The sequence below is a fragment of the Mustela nigripes genome, chromosome 6 (assembly GCF_022355385.1).
Source record: "Mustela nigripes isolate SB6536 chromosome 6, MUSNIG.SB6536, whole genome shotgun sequence".
Lineage (NCBI taxonomy): Eukaryota > Metazoa > Chordata > Mammalia > Carnivora > Mustelidae > Mustela > Mustela nigripes.
In genome coordinates this window covers 106843488-106858785 of record NC_081562.1, presented here as the reverse complement: position 1 = coordinate 106858785, position 15298 = coordinate 106843488, and the positions used below count along the sequence as shown (strand labels likewise).

Sequence of the window (15298 nt, the reverse complement as noted above, 5' to 3'; positions counted from 1 at the left end):
TCTGCCCAAGCCTCTAAGACAAACCTTCCAGGGAACCATGATTTTCTTTGTTGATACTAAGGTTCAAAATTAGAGACAAGCCCCAAACCCCTTTCCTTTTGCTTAACTACTTACTTCTTGAAGGCCTATTTATATTTCAGCCTTTCTCCCCTTCTTAGAGTAATGAGCACCATATGTTTACTACCTGTGGTATAAAATAGTATCTCCCTGAACTGTTCCAATTTGCCTTTAATGTAAGTCAGATGGCCCCAGGCTGACACACATCTGACTCAACCTCTTTGATGCCATAACCTCAACACCATCCACAGCTGTTATTCCTAGAGGGGTAATGGACCTCTTCATCACAGAGCACTGCTTCAACAACCGGGTGCCGAACTCAGTTGCTCCACATTCTGACCAGATTCTCCTTCTTTATTCATCCTCCTGCTCTTGCTTTGAACCAATCTTTTCCCTCACTGGGTCTTCCCCCATCATTCACCCCCTTCCAGGGCTCCTGGGCTAATGCCAGTCTTAACTTCCAGTTCCTGGCTTGGTACTAGCATCAGATCGACGTTGCCCTCAACACATGGCCTGGGACTTGTACTTTGTCTGCCTTGCTACACTGCTATTCTGGTTCACACTTCTGTTTTTAGTGCTTCTGGACTATGCAGGTTGCCAAAAAAAAATCTGTCGAATCATTTCAAGAGGTTGCCTTCACATTTATGATGTCGGGCTCCACTGTGGCTTCAGCACTGCTCAGCGATCTTTTAGTGACCTCTTGGTGACTCACTAGCTTGAATCTTCTGTACTGTTCATCAGGTTCCTAGGACACCTAACCCTCACTTTCTATGATGAGATGACAGATAATTTGGTATGTCTCCTATCATTGACTTTCTATATCAGAGTCTATTTCTAATTCTATATTCTTTATAGAACTATAGAGTTTGAGAACTTGGAAGGGATCTTTAGATGTCACCTGGATCTATGGTTTGCAATTTATCGGGTTGTAGAATGTTTTATTCATATGAAATCTTACATGGAAGCCCGAATGTACAAGTGTTGAAAATGGCCCCCAGGAATCCTGGGCCTCCGTTAGGAGTGTCCTGAGCCAACAACCAAGCCAACTCCCTCACGTCCTGGAGGGCCAGACCAAGACTCAGAAGTGCTTTGGTTGAGGTCTCATGGCTAGTTGGTGGCTGACTGGGACTTGACCCCAGGAATCCTGATGCCAGGTCTCTTTGTCTATCTTCCAGTTAGTCCCAGAGGTAAGGAATGCCTTTTTCCTTTGTAAATCTAGTGTCCCCAACTGTGTCTCTGAAGTCAACATTCTCCTCTACTTAGGCAATGTCTTGCTATAATTACTCATTTCCATCCCAGCATCTTTAGATCCTCCATTTTCACTGGTCACTTCTTTGCTGTGAAAACTTCCCCAGTGTTCACTATAAGGAAAAAACAAAGCCTCACTTGGCCATTGCTGACTCCCTTTCTATGACCTTATTTTCCCTTTACCCTTCCACAGCCTCACTTCTGGAGGGAGTGCCCTATGCTGGCTCCTTCTCACCCCTCTCCTTCACTAAGTCTCCAGCTCCAGCAAATAAGTCCTAGAGAGTATGGCTCCAGAACCCATGACCATTTTCTTGATTTCCATATGTGACTCTAGCCTGAGCCAACATCATCTCACACCTCACTAACTACTATTGAGGCTGCTGAACTGTGTTTTACTGTGTTCTTTGTTGGTCTTTCTTCTACCCATTCTTTCCCTGACATCTAAGTGATCCTTCGAGAATGCAAAAATAACCCAATCAATCTCCCTAGCCAGCTCCATGTTCTTGTGGCTTCTCACAGTCTTGTGATAAAGACAAAGATCACCAGGCACCTACCAGGCCATACCCCACGTCTAACCTCCTCTCTCCCTCTCCTCCCAAGTGTCCTGTCCTGGACACTCTGGTCTCTCTGGTCTTCCCTCCAAGGGCCTTGAAACACACTGTTGCCTTTGATTGGAACACTCTTCCTTACTCTTCACCTCAATACTTATGTTTACTCTTCATTTCTTAGCTTAAATTTAATTCTTCAAAAAAGTGTTTCCTAACTTGTTATTGTAATAACCTGTTATTAACCCTACATTATAGCTACTTTTCTTTCCTAATACTTTGACTTATTTACTTGTTTAATGCTACTTCCACACCAGATTGTAAACTCCAATGAGATGTATCAATATTTTTCTACTGCTATGCCTCACCATCACTTTGCACCAAGCTGCACACACTGTTGAATGAAGGTACAAATAGATAGTTCTCTCTTGAAACTCTTTCTCCTGTGGCCTTCCTGCAAGTGCTGCTATCTGTTCTCTTAACACATCTTCATCCGTTTCACTTACTTGTTTTTATTCTTCTATCAGGTTCCCAAGATTGAGCCCTTGGCCAACCCTCATCCTATAGCCTCATTAATAGTTTTTATATTAATGACCTCAAGGGTGTGGCTCTATCCTTGTTCAGAGCCAAGCTTTGGACCACCATGTCCTGTTACCTGCATGGCATCTGCAGGTCCCTCAGTTGGACCCTTGCTTCAAATTTTACTTCAGCGTCCTTACTATTTTCTTTCTTCAAACATTGATGTCTCCTTCTTCTTCATCAACTCCCTCTTCCCAACAAAATACCATATTTCAGTTCCTCTTTCTTTCTGCCCTCACCCCCTCAGGGATCATCTTCATCAGCCCTTCTCACTACATATAAATTCTCATCCTGACCTCATCTGACTGCACAAGACTTTTACCTCTTAGCTTTAAAAAGGTCAGCCCCTCACTGTCTCCTCCCCATCACACTCAGTCTCAGCCCCCAGCCTCTTCTCATACTGTTTCTTCTACAAGGAATGTTGGCAATCTTATCCCATGGTTGTCTGAGGCAGGGAGTGGGATGGGGCTGGATAAAGAGATGGGGAAAGACCATAATTTATTAAGTATATATTATAATCCTAGGACTGGGTCTAGCTATTTTATATGCACAGAGTAGAAGCATAAATGTGGATATTCATAAGGATAACAGGGATCATTTCTGCAGAGCTCTTCCAGCCTGCAGAATATGTCTCAAGGAAAGGACAGATAAACTAGAGGTGCCAGCTTCCCTTTCCAGAGGATAATCATGTTCTCCTTCCAACATATCTCCATGCTCTCCTGATATGTACTCTCAAGTGACTTCCTAAGGCTAGGAACTTCCCTGGTCCCTCTTGATTTGCAACTTGGGCTATGCCCCAAATCTTGAGTTGCAGGGTCCTCCACCATCTTCTCTACACCCTTCCATGGTCTCAAGACCACAGGTTTGCTGGGGTCCATTTGCAAAAAGTTGAGTGCTTGCTTTGTATGGTTCCAAAAGGAGAAGAGGGAAAAGCTTGGACTGCTGCTTAAAAACGTAATTAGCCCCGTATTTTAACAACATTTTGACAATAATTGCTTCCCAATGATGCCGAGAAATCTGCAGTGCAGACTCCCTGGTGCCACTGTCAGAGTGAGTGATGCTGAAAGCCCTGTGTACCCTGGAAATAGAAGTTGCAAGAGGCAGTCTGTTCCTAAGTCTTGTTTTCCCTTCTCATTTCTTGGAGACCATGCTCAAGGCTGGCATGGCTTGTGCTCAGACTCACCTATGAAGAATCTTTTTAAAGGAATGGGAGTTTGCTTGGACTATTGAGTCATTTCAGGGATGAAGGGTGAAATAAGATGCTGTTTCACTGATGGAGCGATTTAGAAACTCATTTTGTTTGGGACTGGTCCTGCTCACAGCCTCCTCTATGCCATACATTTCAGTGAGTGGGATGAACTTACAGTCCTTACCCCATCAAGCCCACTTTCAAGAGCAGAACCTGAATGCTCCAGGAGGCCTCATGCTCAAGGTCAATGTGAATCCCTGACAGAATAGGACTTTAATCTTTGGACTCTGCTGAGATGCTGGTAATAGAATCAGCAGTTTGCTTATTTTTAGCAGTAAAATTATTTTTCCTCTTTTTTTTTTTTTTTTTTTTTTGTGGGGGAACATTTCCCAGGGACTACTGGTTTCCATTTTTAAGATCAAAGATGGGAGACAGTGATAGTTCATGTGTGAATTGTCCCTCTGTGCACCAGGCCAGTCCTGGGCCAGTCCGTTCCCTGAAGACTGAAGCCTGGGGTCTGACCCAAGGGAATGGAAGCTGTGGGCATCTAGGCTGGATCTGCTTTTGGAGGAGGTGTCTGGCCATGTTCCAATCTAAGCACAGGTGAATTTTTTATTAACTCAAATTTGCACTTCAGGCATCTCTGTTTCCCTTCACTAGGTGGGTAACTAGAGTTGCAGAGAAGGACCAACATGTTGATTATCTCCCAGGGTATTTTCTTACCTGTTCGCTCTTCTTCCAGGACACATTTACCAAAATGGAAAGGGTGGTTAGGTTAGCAGGACCCAGGAACCCTCACCTAGGTGCCTCATGTGATGGGGGGTTAGTGGGCTGGGAAGAAACAGACTTCAGAGCCACCACCAACCTCCCCTCATTGTCCCGCTACCCCTGTCCTGTATTTCTCTGATGTAATGGACAAGGACTCCAGATCCTGAGTCAGACTCTCCCAGGAGTGCAGAATTAGAGACTGGTCTTAATGTTAAGACTCCTGGCCCTGCTTAGGAGCCATACTCAACCCAGTGCCTTCTTTTCTCCACAGAAGTCACTGCCTGAGCTTTCTGTTTCTCTGACCTCTGCTGCACCCACGAAGGGCCAGCCCATTGTGACTTCAGGACACAGCATCCCCGCCCTCACCCCTGGAGAAGCCCGAGTTTCTGGGCTCGCCGTGCCTACTCACGCCAGCCTGGCCCCGCAGTTCTCTCCCTCGATGTCACCTCCAGCCACGTTTTCAGTGTTGACAGACTCGGTCTCGCTTGTGGGCATGCTCACTACAAGAAGCAAAAGGATGCAGAACAAGGCATTGAGGGTGGGGAGGAAAAGGGGAGGGAAGAGCATTAGTTTGCAAAACACTTAGTCCCAAGATTGTGGGCTACCTGGGAAGAGGAGAGCCTGAGCAGTATCTGATAGTTGTTGGGGAGTGGGGAGGTAGAGGTGCTGCTGTGAGCAGGTTGGGGCACTGGCACTGCCATGGCCAAGTTTGGGAGTTTCCTTGACTGTCACATCTACAACTTGTCTAGGGTGAGATTAACTAGGTTGGCCTTACTTCCTGAAGACACTGACCATTGAATCCTTTCCTGCCCTCAACTCTGTGACATCAGAAAAACTGCACGAGAATTTCCATTTGTATCCACTACTAACCATAAAAAGAGGAGATTTCATCAAAATATTTTATTTTGCTTTTACCCCCACCCAATTCTAAGGGGTTTCATCCCCAAACTTAGGGTTCAGCTTGTTTGTAGGAAGGATGTTTTTGTTGTCTCATGAAGTACTAGAAGGGTGTGGGAGAGTGCCCCCTTACTTGTAGTGCATACTGGGTCCTGAGTCGGTTCCATCTAGGACCATACCTGAAATAGGGAGCTTGAAATAAATGGCAATTACCAGAATCGGGTATTAAGATTCAAACTAGCACTACAGACACCAGGAATGGGGAGCATAACCATGGAAACCATCAATTAAGTTTAAATGTGACTTGAAGATAGATTGCAGGTAGACTGGGATGTCACTTCTGGCCATCCTGACCGACCTTCTGACCCCAGCAGGCTGACTTTGGATATAAACCATCTAATTCCACTGGTGTCAATCTGTCCAGTCAATCTCCACTCCTTTCCCAAGGCAGCGGTGGGCTGCATTTCCAGAGTGGCAGGAATTTTTTAGCTTGGAACCCAGTCTGGTGGCTTAGAGAAGCCATTATTTTATCATTTTTTATTTCAAATAGAAGTTTCGCTCAAGAGCATTCTTCCTCTTCACCCTCTCTTACCCTTTTAATATGACGCAACAATGAGTTTTATTTTTGGTAACCCTTGCTCTTCAGAGTGGCCGTTACAGCATTGGTCCTGGTTTCATTCTCCCTGCAGAACAGAACTCCTCATGTGGTGGAGAAAATCACTAACTCGAATCAGCCACAGAATCTGCAATTAGTGAGAGTGTGGCATCGGGCGATGTGGCACCTTGTACAAGTCCCCATGGGGCCACCACAGCCCAGGAAAAGATTCTACTGGTTATATGGATAATATTTTTGGATGGAGATTGTCCAAGGTTCATTTCTTTTGGATGAAGGCAAGATGGGTGGGTGAGAAGAGACTCACTTCAGGAACATGCAAGATACAAACAGAAAGCCCATGACTTAACATATGTTTGATTGTCATATATGAGAGAACTCTCTACCCTAGGACTCATTTTTTAAAAAGTTTATTTTATTTTTATAGTGTTCCAAGATTCATTATTTATGCACCACATCCAGTGCTCCATGCAATGTGTGCCCTCCTTAATACCCACCACCAGGCTCACCTAGGACTCATTTTTAATACAGTTGGGTAAAAAGAAATCTAGAAGCCATTTCAAAGAAGGCTGACTCTGGATGAGCCTTTAGATATTACCCAGCTCTAGCTTATCCCCTTCAATTTATAGGACAGGAAAGTGAGGTTTAGGGAAGGAAAAATGCTCAAGTTCACACAGCATATTTGGGATAGGACTTGGTCATGAATACAAGTGTCATGCTTATCTTGATTGCCCCTCTGTTGAACAGCTCCCTATGCTATACCTTAAGACAAGATGATGTTCTTATAGCCAAATCAGGTTCTAGAAGCATCATAAGAACATGGTAAATAACCAAATGGTGGTGTTGAATTTTACAGCATTTACACACCCTTTGTAGCCTGAGGTCTGAGGGAGCTGGTTTTAGCACTGGGAGCTAGGAAGACAGTACCTTCAGAGCTTGCCAGGTTCCTTCCTCCAACTATACTAAGGAAGAAGTCATATAATTGAAGAGCCTTCAGTTCTTTCAATTCATCTATCTCTCTTCATCTCTGACCTAAGTTTCCTTTAACTCTTTAGGCATCATTGTTTAAACTTAAAGAACCCTGGGAGTACCTGGGTGGCTCTGTCATTTAAGCATCCAACTCTTGGTTTTAGCTCAGATCATGATCTCAGTGTTGTGAGATTGAGCCCGGCACTGGGCTCTGTAGAGAGTCTGTTTGGAATCCTCTCTCTACCTCTGCTCTGTCCCACCCCCCAGTAAACAAATAAACAAATAAATAAATGAAATATTAAAAAAGAATAAAGTTAAGGAGCTCTGACTTTGTGACACTTTGCTCCCAGAGAGCTCCTTATGTGTTAGTGGAGTGGTACGATGGTGGTGATGCTAGGCTTAGAAATACAACCAAATTAGGTGTGGATAGGCTTGGGCTTTAGGAGGAACCATATCTCCTAAATCGAAGAACTGCCTGTACCAGTACCAAGTTGGCATTTATGGTGGCCTTAATCTTGGCTGCGCTAACCAAAGGAAGAGTTCCATCAGGGAATAGTTGCTGCTGATTGTCATGTCTTCTGACATATATATATATATATATGAAGAGATGATAGAGCAGTGGCTTTGAGTGGGACAAATTACCATCCCCTTGAATACACACACACACACACACACACATACACACACACACACACACACACACACAATACACATTCATGAACACTGCATCACAAGACATCAAGAAAAATGCCCTCCCATCTAGTCTGGTATGTACCAATGCACATTTACACACATAGAGCACAGGGGAACATTACCATGGGTTTCTGTGGAGTGACTAAACCAAGCAAACTTCCCTTTCTTCTGATCAAGCAAGCCCGCTGGAGTGCCTCCTTTCACAGACAAGATGGTCAGTGTCAAGAACCAGGAACAAGACATCAATAGAGAGCATGCAGTCAGCCACGGGCAAAAGAAAGAAACAAGGAACTCAGCTTTCGCATAGAACGTCCATTTTCATCTTTGAACATAAACTAAGAAAATTATAAAAAGCAGTAAATCAAAACACATAAGAAAACATAACAAAGTGGAACCAAAATCCCAAATCACATGAATTAATGACACAAAACAAATGATGGACCTTGAGGAGAAGGAGTTACTCCAGCAGAAGTATCAGTCTACATTGGTCTATCTAGTTAGTGGGAGAGGCACCACTCATCCCTGCCTACAGGCTCCTACAGCCTCCAGTAAGGTAACTGTTAAAATCAAACTAGCATTGGTGCTACACCTTCACTTCTACCCAATGGCCAGGTGACTTGACCTCTTCCCCATTGGTAGTGGATCTACCCCTCCCTCAGCACTTACACTCTGATTGTGCCACTAGCTAATGAAAAACAGCCCATGGATCTATTTGCCCCTTTGTCCACTTCAACTATTCAGTCCCATTCAGTAATGACCCACCAAGGGCTTCAGGTCTAATCATATCCAAACCCTATTATGTATCTGCTTTTAATCAGTTTAAATAGGTAAAGTAGTTGCTCAGTTTCTTGTCTATGGGTAGTCTTTTGAGGAGTTCGGTGTAAAAAAGGAGAAGAATTCTATAAGATTCTTTTGGCTCTGGGCTATAGTTGAAGAAGAGGGTGCTAGGGAGATTGTAAAGACACTGGTTACCACAAATGGAAGAGGGGGAGCTCTGTATTCTGCAAATAGACTTTGAGTTCTGGATGTCAAATGCTTTAACTCATACCAGAGAAAGAGAATTTTCCTGCTCTGTTTGACAAAACTAGCATGAACTTCACCTCTGCCAGGCCTGTATGGAGGGTGCTGGGGGTAAATGGTGAGTGAGGCTTAGTCACAACTTATTAATGAGGTGGGAAATCTGCTACCACTCAGGAAAGCAAGCGTGTGTCCTGGTGGTGAATGGGTAGGTGGCTCCATCAGTCCCAGGAAAGGGCATGAAAGGAAGGTCAGTTCAAGTTTTTAAGTGCTTCTTTATTTTATCCACTTCCCTTGGAACTCTGATCACCTTCAGTGAGCATCCCTGAATGCTGTTTGCTAGTGAGAATTCTGAAGACCAGTTCATGAAAAAAAGGATCAGTCTTATTTTTAACCTGGGTAAAGGGTCATGTCCCAACCACACATCTTTAAAATACAAAGCTTGGGATAAGCAGACACTTCTCAAAAATCCCATATGAGAAAAGCACTGAGGGTCAGGAGCTGAAATGAATGGCTTGGTTCCAACTTGCCTTCCAATTTGAGATATGTCTCAACATACAATGATAACCATTGCTGAAGTAGGTATCTCATAGTGAGTGGTTTGGAGGTATACAGGGGTCAACATGAGGCCGCCAGTTATCAAGTTTCTGTCTCTTCACTGTTGTCTGGGGGAACAAGAGCACTGGCCAGTGATGGAAAGCCCAGAACACCATGACCTGTTATAGAGAAGCCATTATTCAGCTTCTGGCCTTGGCATCAATATTGCCCCATACTGTTTGATTTAAGAAATAACTGCATGATAACTTTGAAAACAATAGAAAGAGCTTGATAAAAAAAACATGGTCAGTCAGTGTATGACTGAATTTGACCAGGGCTGGTCTTTTATGTGGGCAAAGTTGGAAGCTACCAGTGTGGAAAGTGATTTGAAGAGCATGTAAATCATCTCCCTTATGAGTGTGCAGTTGTTTTTGCTGGATCTGCTCTTTTGGGTCAAGTCATATATCTGAAGGTATCTTGCTGAATTGAAAATCTCTCACCTGGAGGGAGCAGTACATTAATATATTAGTGCCTATTTGTGATATTTATCCCCAAAATACCTAAGGGAATATAGATTGGTGAAAATGTAGTTTTGTGTTCCTATTTTACTAAGGGATTAGATGGCAGGATCATAGGTGATTCTTTAAGGGATCAATTGCCCTAGGGACTTGCATTCCTTCTTGGAGTCTGAGTGCCCAAACTGTTGGAAATTAAGAATTATAAATGCTGGATACTTATTTGGTGGATGAGCTGGAGACTCTGCCTCTTCCTGTGGCCACTCAGAGATGAACTGCCTGGAAATTAAGGCAGAAAGAGAGCAAAGAACCCAGGTGCCCATGGGGGCCTCTCCTCTAAAGGCACCCCTCTTGATGCTTATGAAGTGAAACTTGATGTGTGCTCATCTGGACACTGTTACAACAATATGCCTTCTATGGAATGAAGTGTGATTCTTGAATGATTTAGGAAGGATATTACTGAGAAAGAATGTTAGAAGGGAAGCTAGTTTTCCAACTGCATTGTTGGCTGGTGCTATGCATCCAATCTGGGTCTCTGGGCTGTCCTGTTCCTTGACTTCTGCTGAGAAGATTTCCAAAGAAAATGAGATTTTCCTGGAAGAGTAATTAACAGCTGCTGTTGCAGGTGGTAGATAACATAAATACATTTTTAGTCATATCACAACTGCTACAATGAGTTGTGATGACGCCATCTCACCAACAACTGACTGTATTTTGAATTAATGTCTTCTCTCCCCAGAATATTTCTCTTGGTGACAACTCTTGCTTGAATGGTGGCTGGTAGATGATTTCTACATCTCAAGGGAGATGCACAGATCTTGTTTCACAACAACCAATGTCTCCCCTGACCTGCTTGGAGAACAGTTGGGTGGATACTGGGGGGATTTTAATAAGCCATTTCCTACATGGCTGGAAATCATACGAATCATGCTGGGGAAGGAGCACTAGGTCTAAGCCATGGTGAAGATTGGGAGTGCCTGGTACATGTGGGTTTACAAACCTTCTGAAGGGTTTATTTACTAAAATTTAAGAATCCTCCATTAAACACCAGATAGTGCTTTGAAAACATGACTGCACAGATCAGCTAGCCAGCCCTTCCAAAGCTGTGGTCAACTGAGAAGTTCTCTGTAAAACTAATGTCTCCAGTCAGTTCCGTACACAGCTTCTGTACACGTGGTGAATCTGCTCTGGGTTGTCCCAGTGTATCAGCACTCACATTTGCCATAAAAAAACAGGAGATCTCATTTAGCTATCGTGATGTAATATGTATCCCCAAAGATGGCCATACTCAACCATGTGCATAAAAAAATGACTTCAGAAGGGGCTCTGACCAAGATTTGAGAGTAAGAGCAATGTTAGTGTTGATAAAGAAAAAGAAAGTCACTAAGGTTACTTAGCAACCAATCCATAAAGGAAACAGTAAGCAAAATCTTCTCAGGTATCCCTTCCTTTACTTTATTTTTCCTTCTCCCTCCTTCCCCTCCTTCCTTCCTCTCCCTAGGCTGGGGGGGAGATGCATGGAGAAACATCTGCACATAAAACATCTGGCCTTGTTTCTTGAGGCTGTCTGTCTCAGATATTTTTATTCATCACAATGACCTAATGACACTAGAGCAAACTCCATGTGAGGGAACGAGGAACAGACCTGGGTGAGATGGAGAAATCTACCTAGTTCTGAAATCTTTGGTCACCCAAATGGCTCTGACACTGTCCCATGGATGGGCCTTTGCCATATTCTGTGGAGACTCTCAGCAGGAATGGCTGGCCTCTCTTGAGATGTGCTAAGAGAAATGCCTGGTCGTCATTCTGGAAGTTAGCTGTCAGCCTCATTACCCAAGTCAGAGAAGTTATCAACTGTTGTCAATCTTTCTTTTAATTTTATTTTATTAAAAAATTTTTTTTAAAAAAGATTTTATTTATTTTTTGCCAGAGAGAGAGAGAGCAAGCGAGCACAGGCAGGCAAAGTAGCAGCAGAGGCAGAGGAAGAAGCAGGATCCACGCCGAGCAAGCAGTCCAATCAGCGGGACTCGATCCCAGGATGCTGGGATCATGACCTGAGCTGAAGGCAGCTGCTTAATGAACTGAGCCACCCAGGCATCACTGTTGTCAGTCTTTTATCTCCTTTCATCGGGAGATGGTTGGCACATCAGGGCCAGACATCTTAGGTGTGGTGGGAATGTTGAAGCCCAAGGAACTGAGGGGAATTTTTATTCAACCTGAACTTCCCCAGTGCTGTGGAGACCCATATGGAGCCAATGGGCCGAATCCTGGGTCTGCAGATTGCCAGGCTGCCATTTGTTCAGGCTTCCACGTGCTCTTGGATGAACTGAACAATTTATTTTGCCATTTAATTGGCAACTGCCCATTTTATTATCTTTTTTGTATATGAATTATATAATTAGTATTCATTTTCTCAAAGTACTAATCGAGTTATGACTAACATGCAAAAGGATTACTAATTCCCCCCCCCCACTCTAATCTGGACTCAAAAACTCCCTGTAATCTGGCTCCATGCTATGTGTGATGGCTGGGAGTGCCCCTCAGAAATTCATGTCAAGTCCTAGCCCCTGTACCTCAGAATATAGCTATATTTGGAGAAAGGGTCTTTAAAGAAGTAATTAAATGAAAATGAGATAATGAGGGCAGGTTCTAAAGCAATTTGCTGGTATGCTGATCAGAAGAAGATGCGGACACACATACAGAGAAGACAATGTGAAGACACAGAGAAAAGACGACCATCTACAAGCCACGGAGAGAAACTCGGAGCTGGTCCCTCCCTCATGACTCTCAGAAGGAACCAAGCCTGGTGACACCTTGCTCTTGGATTTCTGGCTTCCCAAACTATGAGACAATAACTTTCTGTTGTTTAAGGTACCTTGTCCATGTGGGATGCTTTGTTAAAGCAGCCCTGGCTGACTAAGACACTTCTGATTCATCCTTATTTCCCGTTACTCCCTGCAGAAATTCTCCACCCAAGTTGGGCTGCCCTCCTCTTTGTCCCTGGAATGTGGCATCTTTATTTGAAATTCTGGGCTTTTGTAGCTATGATGTCATGTATTGTACCTTGTCCACCTCCCCTTCATGTATTCCAGGGGTCAAGGAACAATAGCCCTTGGGCCAAATCCAAACTGCCTCTTGTTTTGTAAAAAAAATTTTGCAGGAATGCAACCAAGCCCTTCGCTTCTGTTTTGTCCATGGCTACTTTCACACCATAGTAGCTGAGTTGAGTGATTGCAACGGAGGCTCTGTATAGCCGCAAAGCTGAAAATAACAACCAACTGACCCTTCAGAGAAGAAGTGTGCTGACTCCTGCACTAGTCAAATTTCATCCATTCCTGGAGGCCCAGTTCTCATCTGTGGAGCATTTCAGGCCCACCCACTGCCATAGGATCCCCTCTTCTGAGCTCTTGGAACATTGGGATCCGTGAGGGTTTAAAATTCGAATGTGGATTTAAGTTTTAGTTCCAACCTCTCCTAGCCATGAAACGGGTGGGTTATTTAACCTTCCTCAGGTTTCCTTCTATGTAAAAAGTGGTTAATGATACTATCTAGCTCATGAGGTTCTAGTAAAGATTAAGTGAAATAATATTTATAAAAACTTTGTACGTGGTAAGTGATACAAGAATTTGCTAATATTACCAACTAATTTTAATCTGCTTTTCTTATAGTTTTCTGTATGAGCATTAGATTATCTCCCTAATGAAATTATCATTTTCTCAAGGCCAGAGTCTTTCTATTAGAATTCTCTGGACTTCCTTTCAGATCCTAGTGATATGAGATTTGGAACTATAATAACAATACTTTCTATCTTTAGGGAATTTTAAGGACACTCCTACATGCTGGACAACCTGAGGGTTCATCCTTCAGAGGCGTCCCCCATCCCTTTCTGCTATGCCCTGTACTCCAGGAGATTGACATTTGTAAACTACATCAACAACTTCTACGCTAGGGCTTCGCGCTGTGTTGACCAATGGGAAGTGCTGGCAGGACGTCTATGAGGCCCAAGGAAAGTGGATCAGGGGTATTTACTTCCCTGGCACTGTCTGCAGGGCCGGTACACATTGGCTGCCTCTTGCTGTTGAAGACCATAGGCCTGATCACGTGGCCCTTTCTGCATGACCACCCTCTCTGATTTCTGGAAACTGCTTCTTCACTTTGTCCCTTCAGGTCCTTCCAGCAGGCCCACAGGTGCTATCCAGAGGGTTCTGCATTATCCCTTGTTGACTTCCTGAAAACTTCCTGCCTCTTTTAGTAACCTCTCTTTCAATCATCTGCTTTATATTTTATGTCAGATAATATGACACATGTATCCCCCCTGTCAAGTGAAAGGGTAGTCTCCACGAGTGGAACTTAGTTGCCCCCAGAGTGAAAGCTTGTAAATGGCACGAATGGCTGGCCTTGCTCCAGGACTTTCCTGGCTACATCAGGCAACTTCTGGAATAATTTTGCTCAAATACAGAAGAACTAGTTGATAAGAATTAGTGATGTAAGATGTTTCAGCGGGCACAGCTTTAGCCCCGTGGCAGAACAGAACTGGACATTCTGGTTGTGGTTATGGCCCCAGGACACTCTCTTGAGAGAAACTATGCTATGTTTCATTTCATTTCATTTTCTCTTGCCAAATAAACAAAAAACCAAACCAAACCAAACCAACCAACCAAACAAACAAAAAACCCACAAGCCCCCAAACCCAACAATTTAGAAAGTTATTTCTTACTACTTTTCTACAGTTTGATACATCAAACACATGGCCAAATATAGTCTCAGGCTGACAGGTGAAGGAGCCTTTATATGCCTTTATCCAGCTCAGAGTCTTAGGAATCCCCCCACTACTGTGAGTCTAGGAAATGCTAAAGATGATCCTTTCCTTGGCCTTGCCATGAAATAGGTCCAGACCCTGTACAAATCACATGATGATTGGGGGTCTCATCTTCCTCATCTCTTACATTAATAAATTAAATCAGGTGATGGGAAAGAAAGGGAAAGAAAGAGAGGGAGAAGGAGAAGGAGAGGAGAAAAGTAAACCGTAGAAAAGGAGAGAGTGGTGAGAAGCTAAAGCAAAATGGAGCCCAGCCATGGTGGCCTGTCTGGGTTGAAAGGTCACAGTGAATGTTGCCACAGCCTCCAGAGCCTTCTCAGAAGCTTCCTGCCAGCCCGGGCCCAGCAAGGCTTCCTCCACATAAGCAATTAAAACCTGGTTGATGTTAAGCCATCAGAAAGTAAATATAAAACAGGATTAAATATTAAGAAGCTAAACAAAGTGGCCTTATTAAAAAGGTACACTATAAGTACGATGTGCCATCATAATAATTATTATTACTGCTATAAACTGGGAGGAGGCATAAATGCCTGCCCTTGATCTGCAGCCATAATCCAAAGAAGAAAACCAGGGTCGTTGTACTCTCAGCAGGCCATAAACATCCAGTGTTCCCAAGCAGAAAATTTCTGTCCACAATTGTGGCGCCACTGAGTCGGGCCATCAGAATGGGTAGGGGGAGGTGGCCGGTGGCCCGTGGCTGGAGGAGGCAGGGGAAGGAAGTTCAGCCTCGTAAGACAAATCCGAATTTTGGCTTTTGGCCCTCCTTCCTCCCCCACCCTGCTGCACCTTCCCAGGGACGGCAGGGCAGCGTGGAACATTCTCAGACCCTTGGGACGATGGGGGAAACAGGAC

The 15298-nt window shown here is 43.9% G+C and overlaps 1 protein-coding gene across 10 annotated transcripts in view; it reads right to left on the bottom strand.

Annotated features, from left to right (window-relative positions):
- Positions 1 to 15298, bottom strand: part of CACNA1C (calcium voltage-gated channel subunit alpha1 C) — a 641635-nt gene that overhangs the window by 148711 nt on the left and 477626 nt on the right. For all 10 annotated transcript variants that reach the window (XM_059403911.1, XM_059403906.1, XM_059403901.1 and 7 more), the window contains exon 10: positions 4796 to 4886. In XM_059403911.1, the coding sequence (XP_059259894.1) occupies positions 4796 to 4886 (91 nt within the window). The remainder of the gene's footprint in view (positions 1 to 4795; positions 4887 to 15298) is intronic.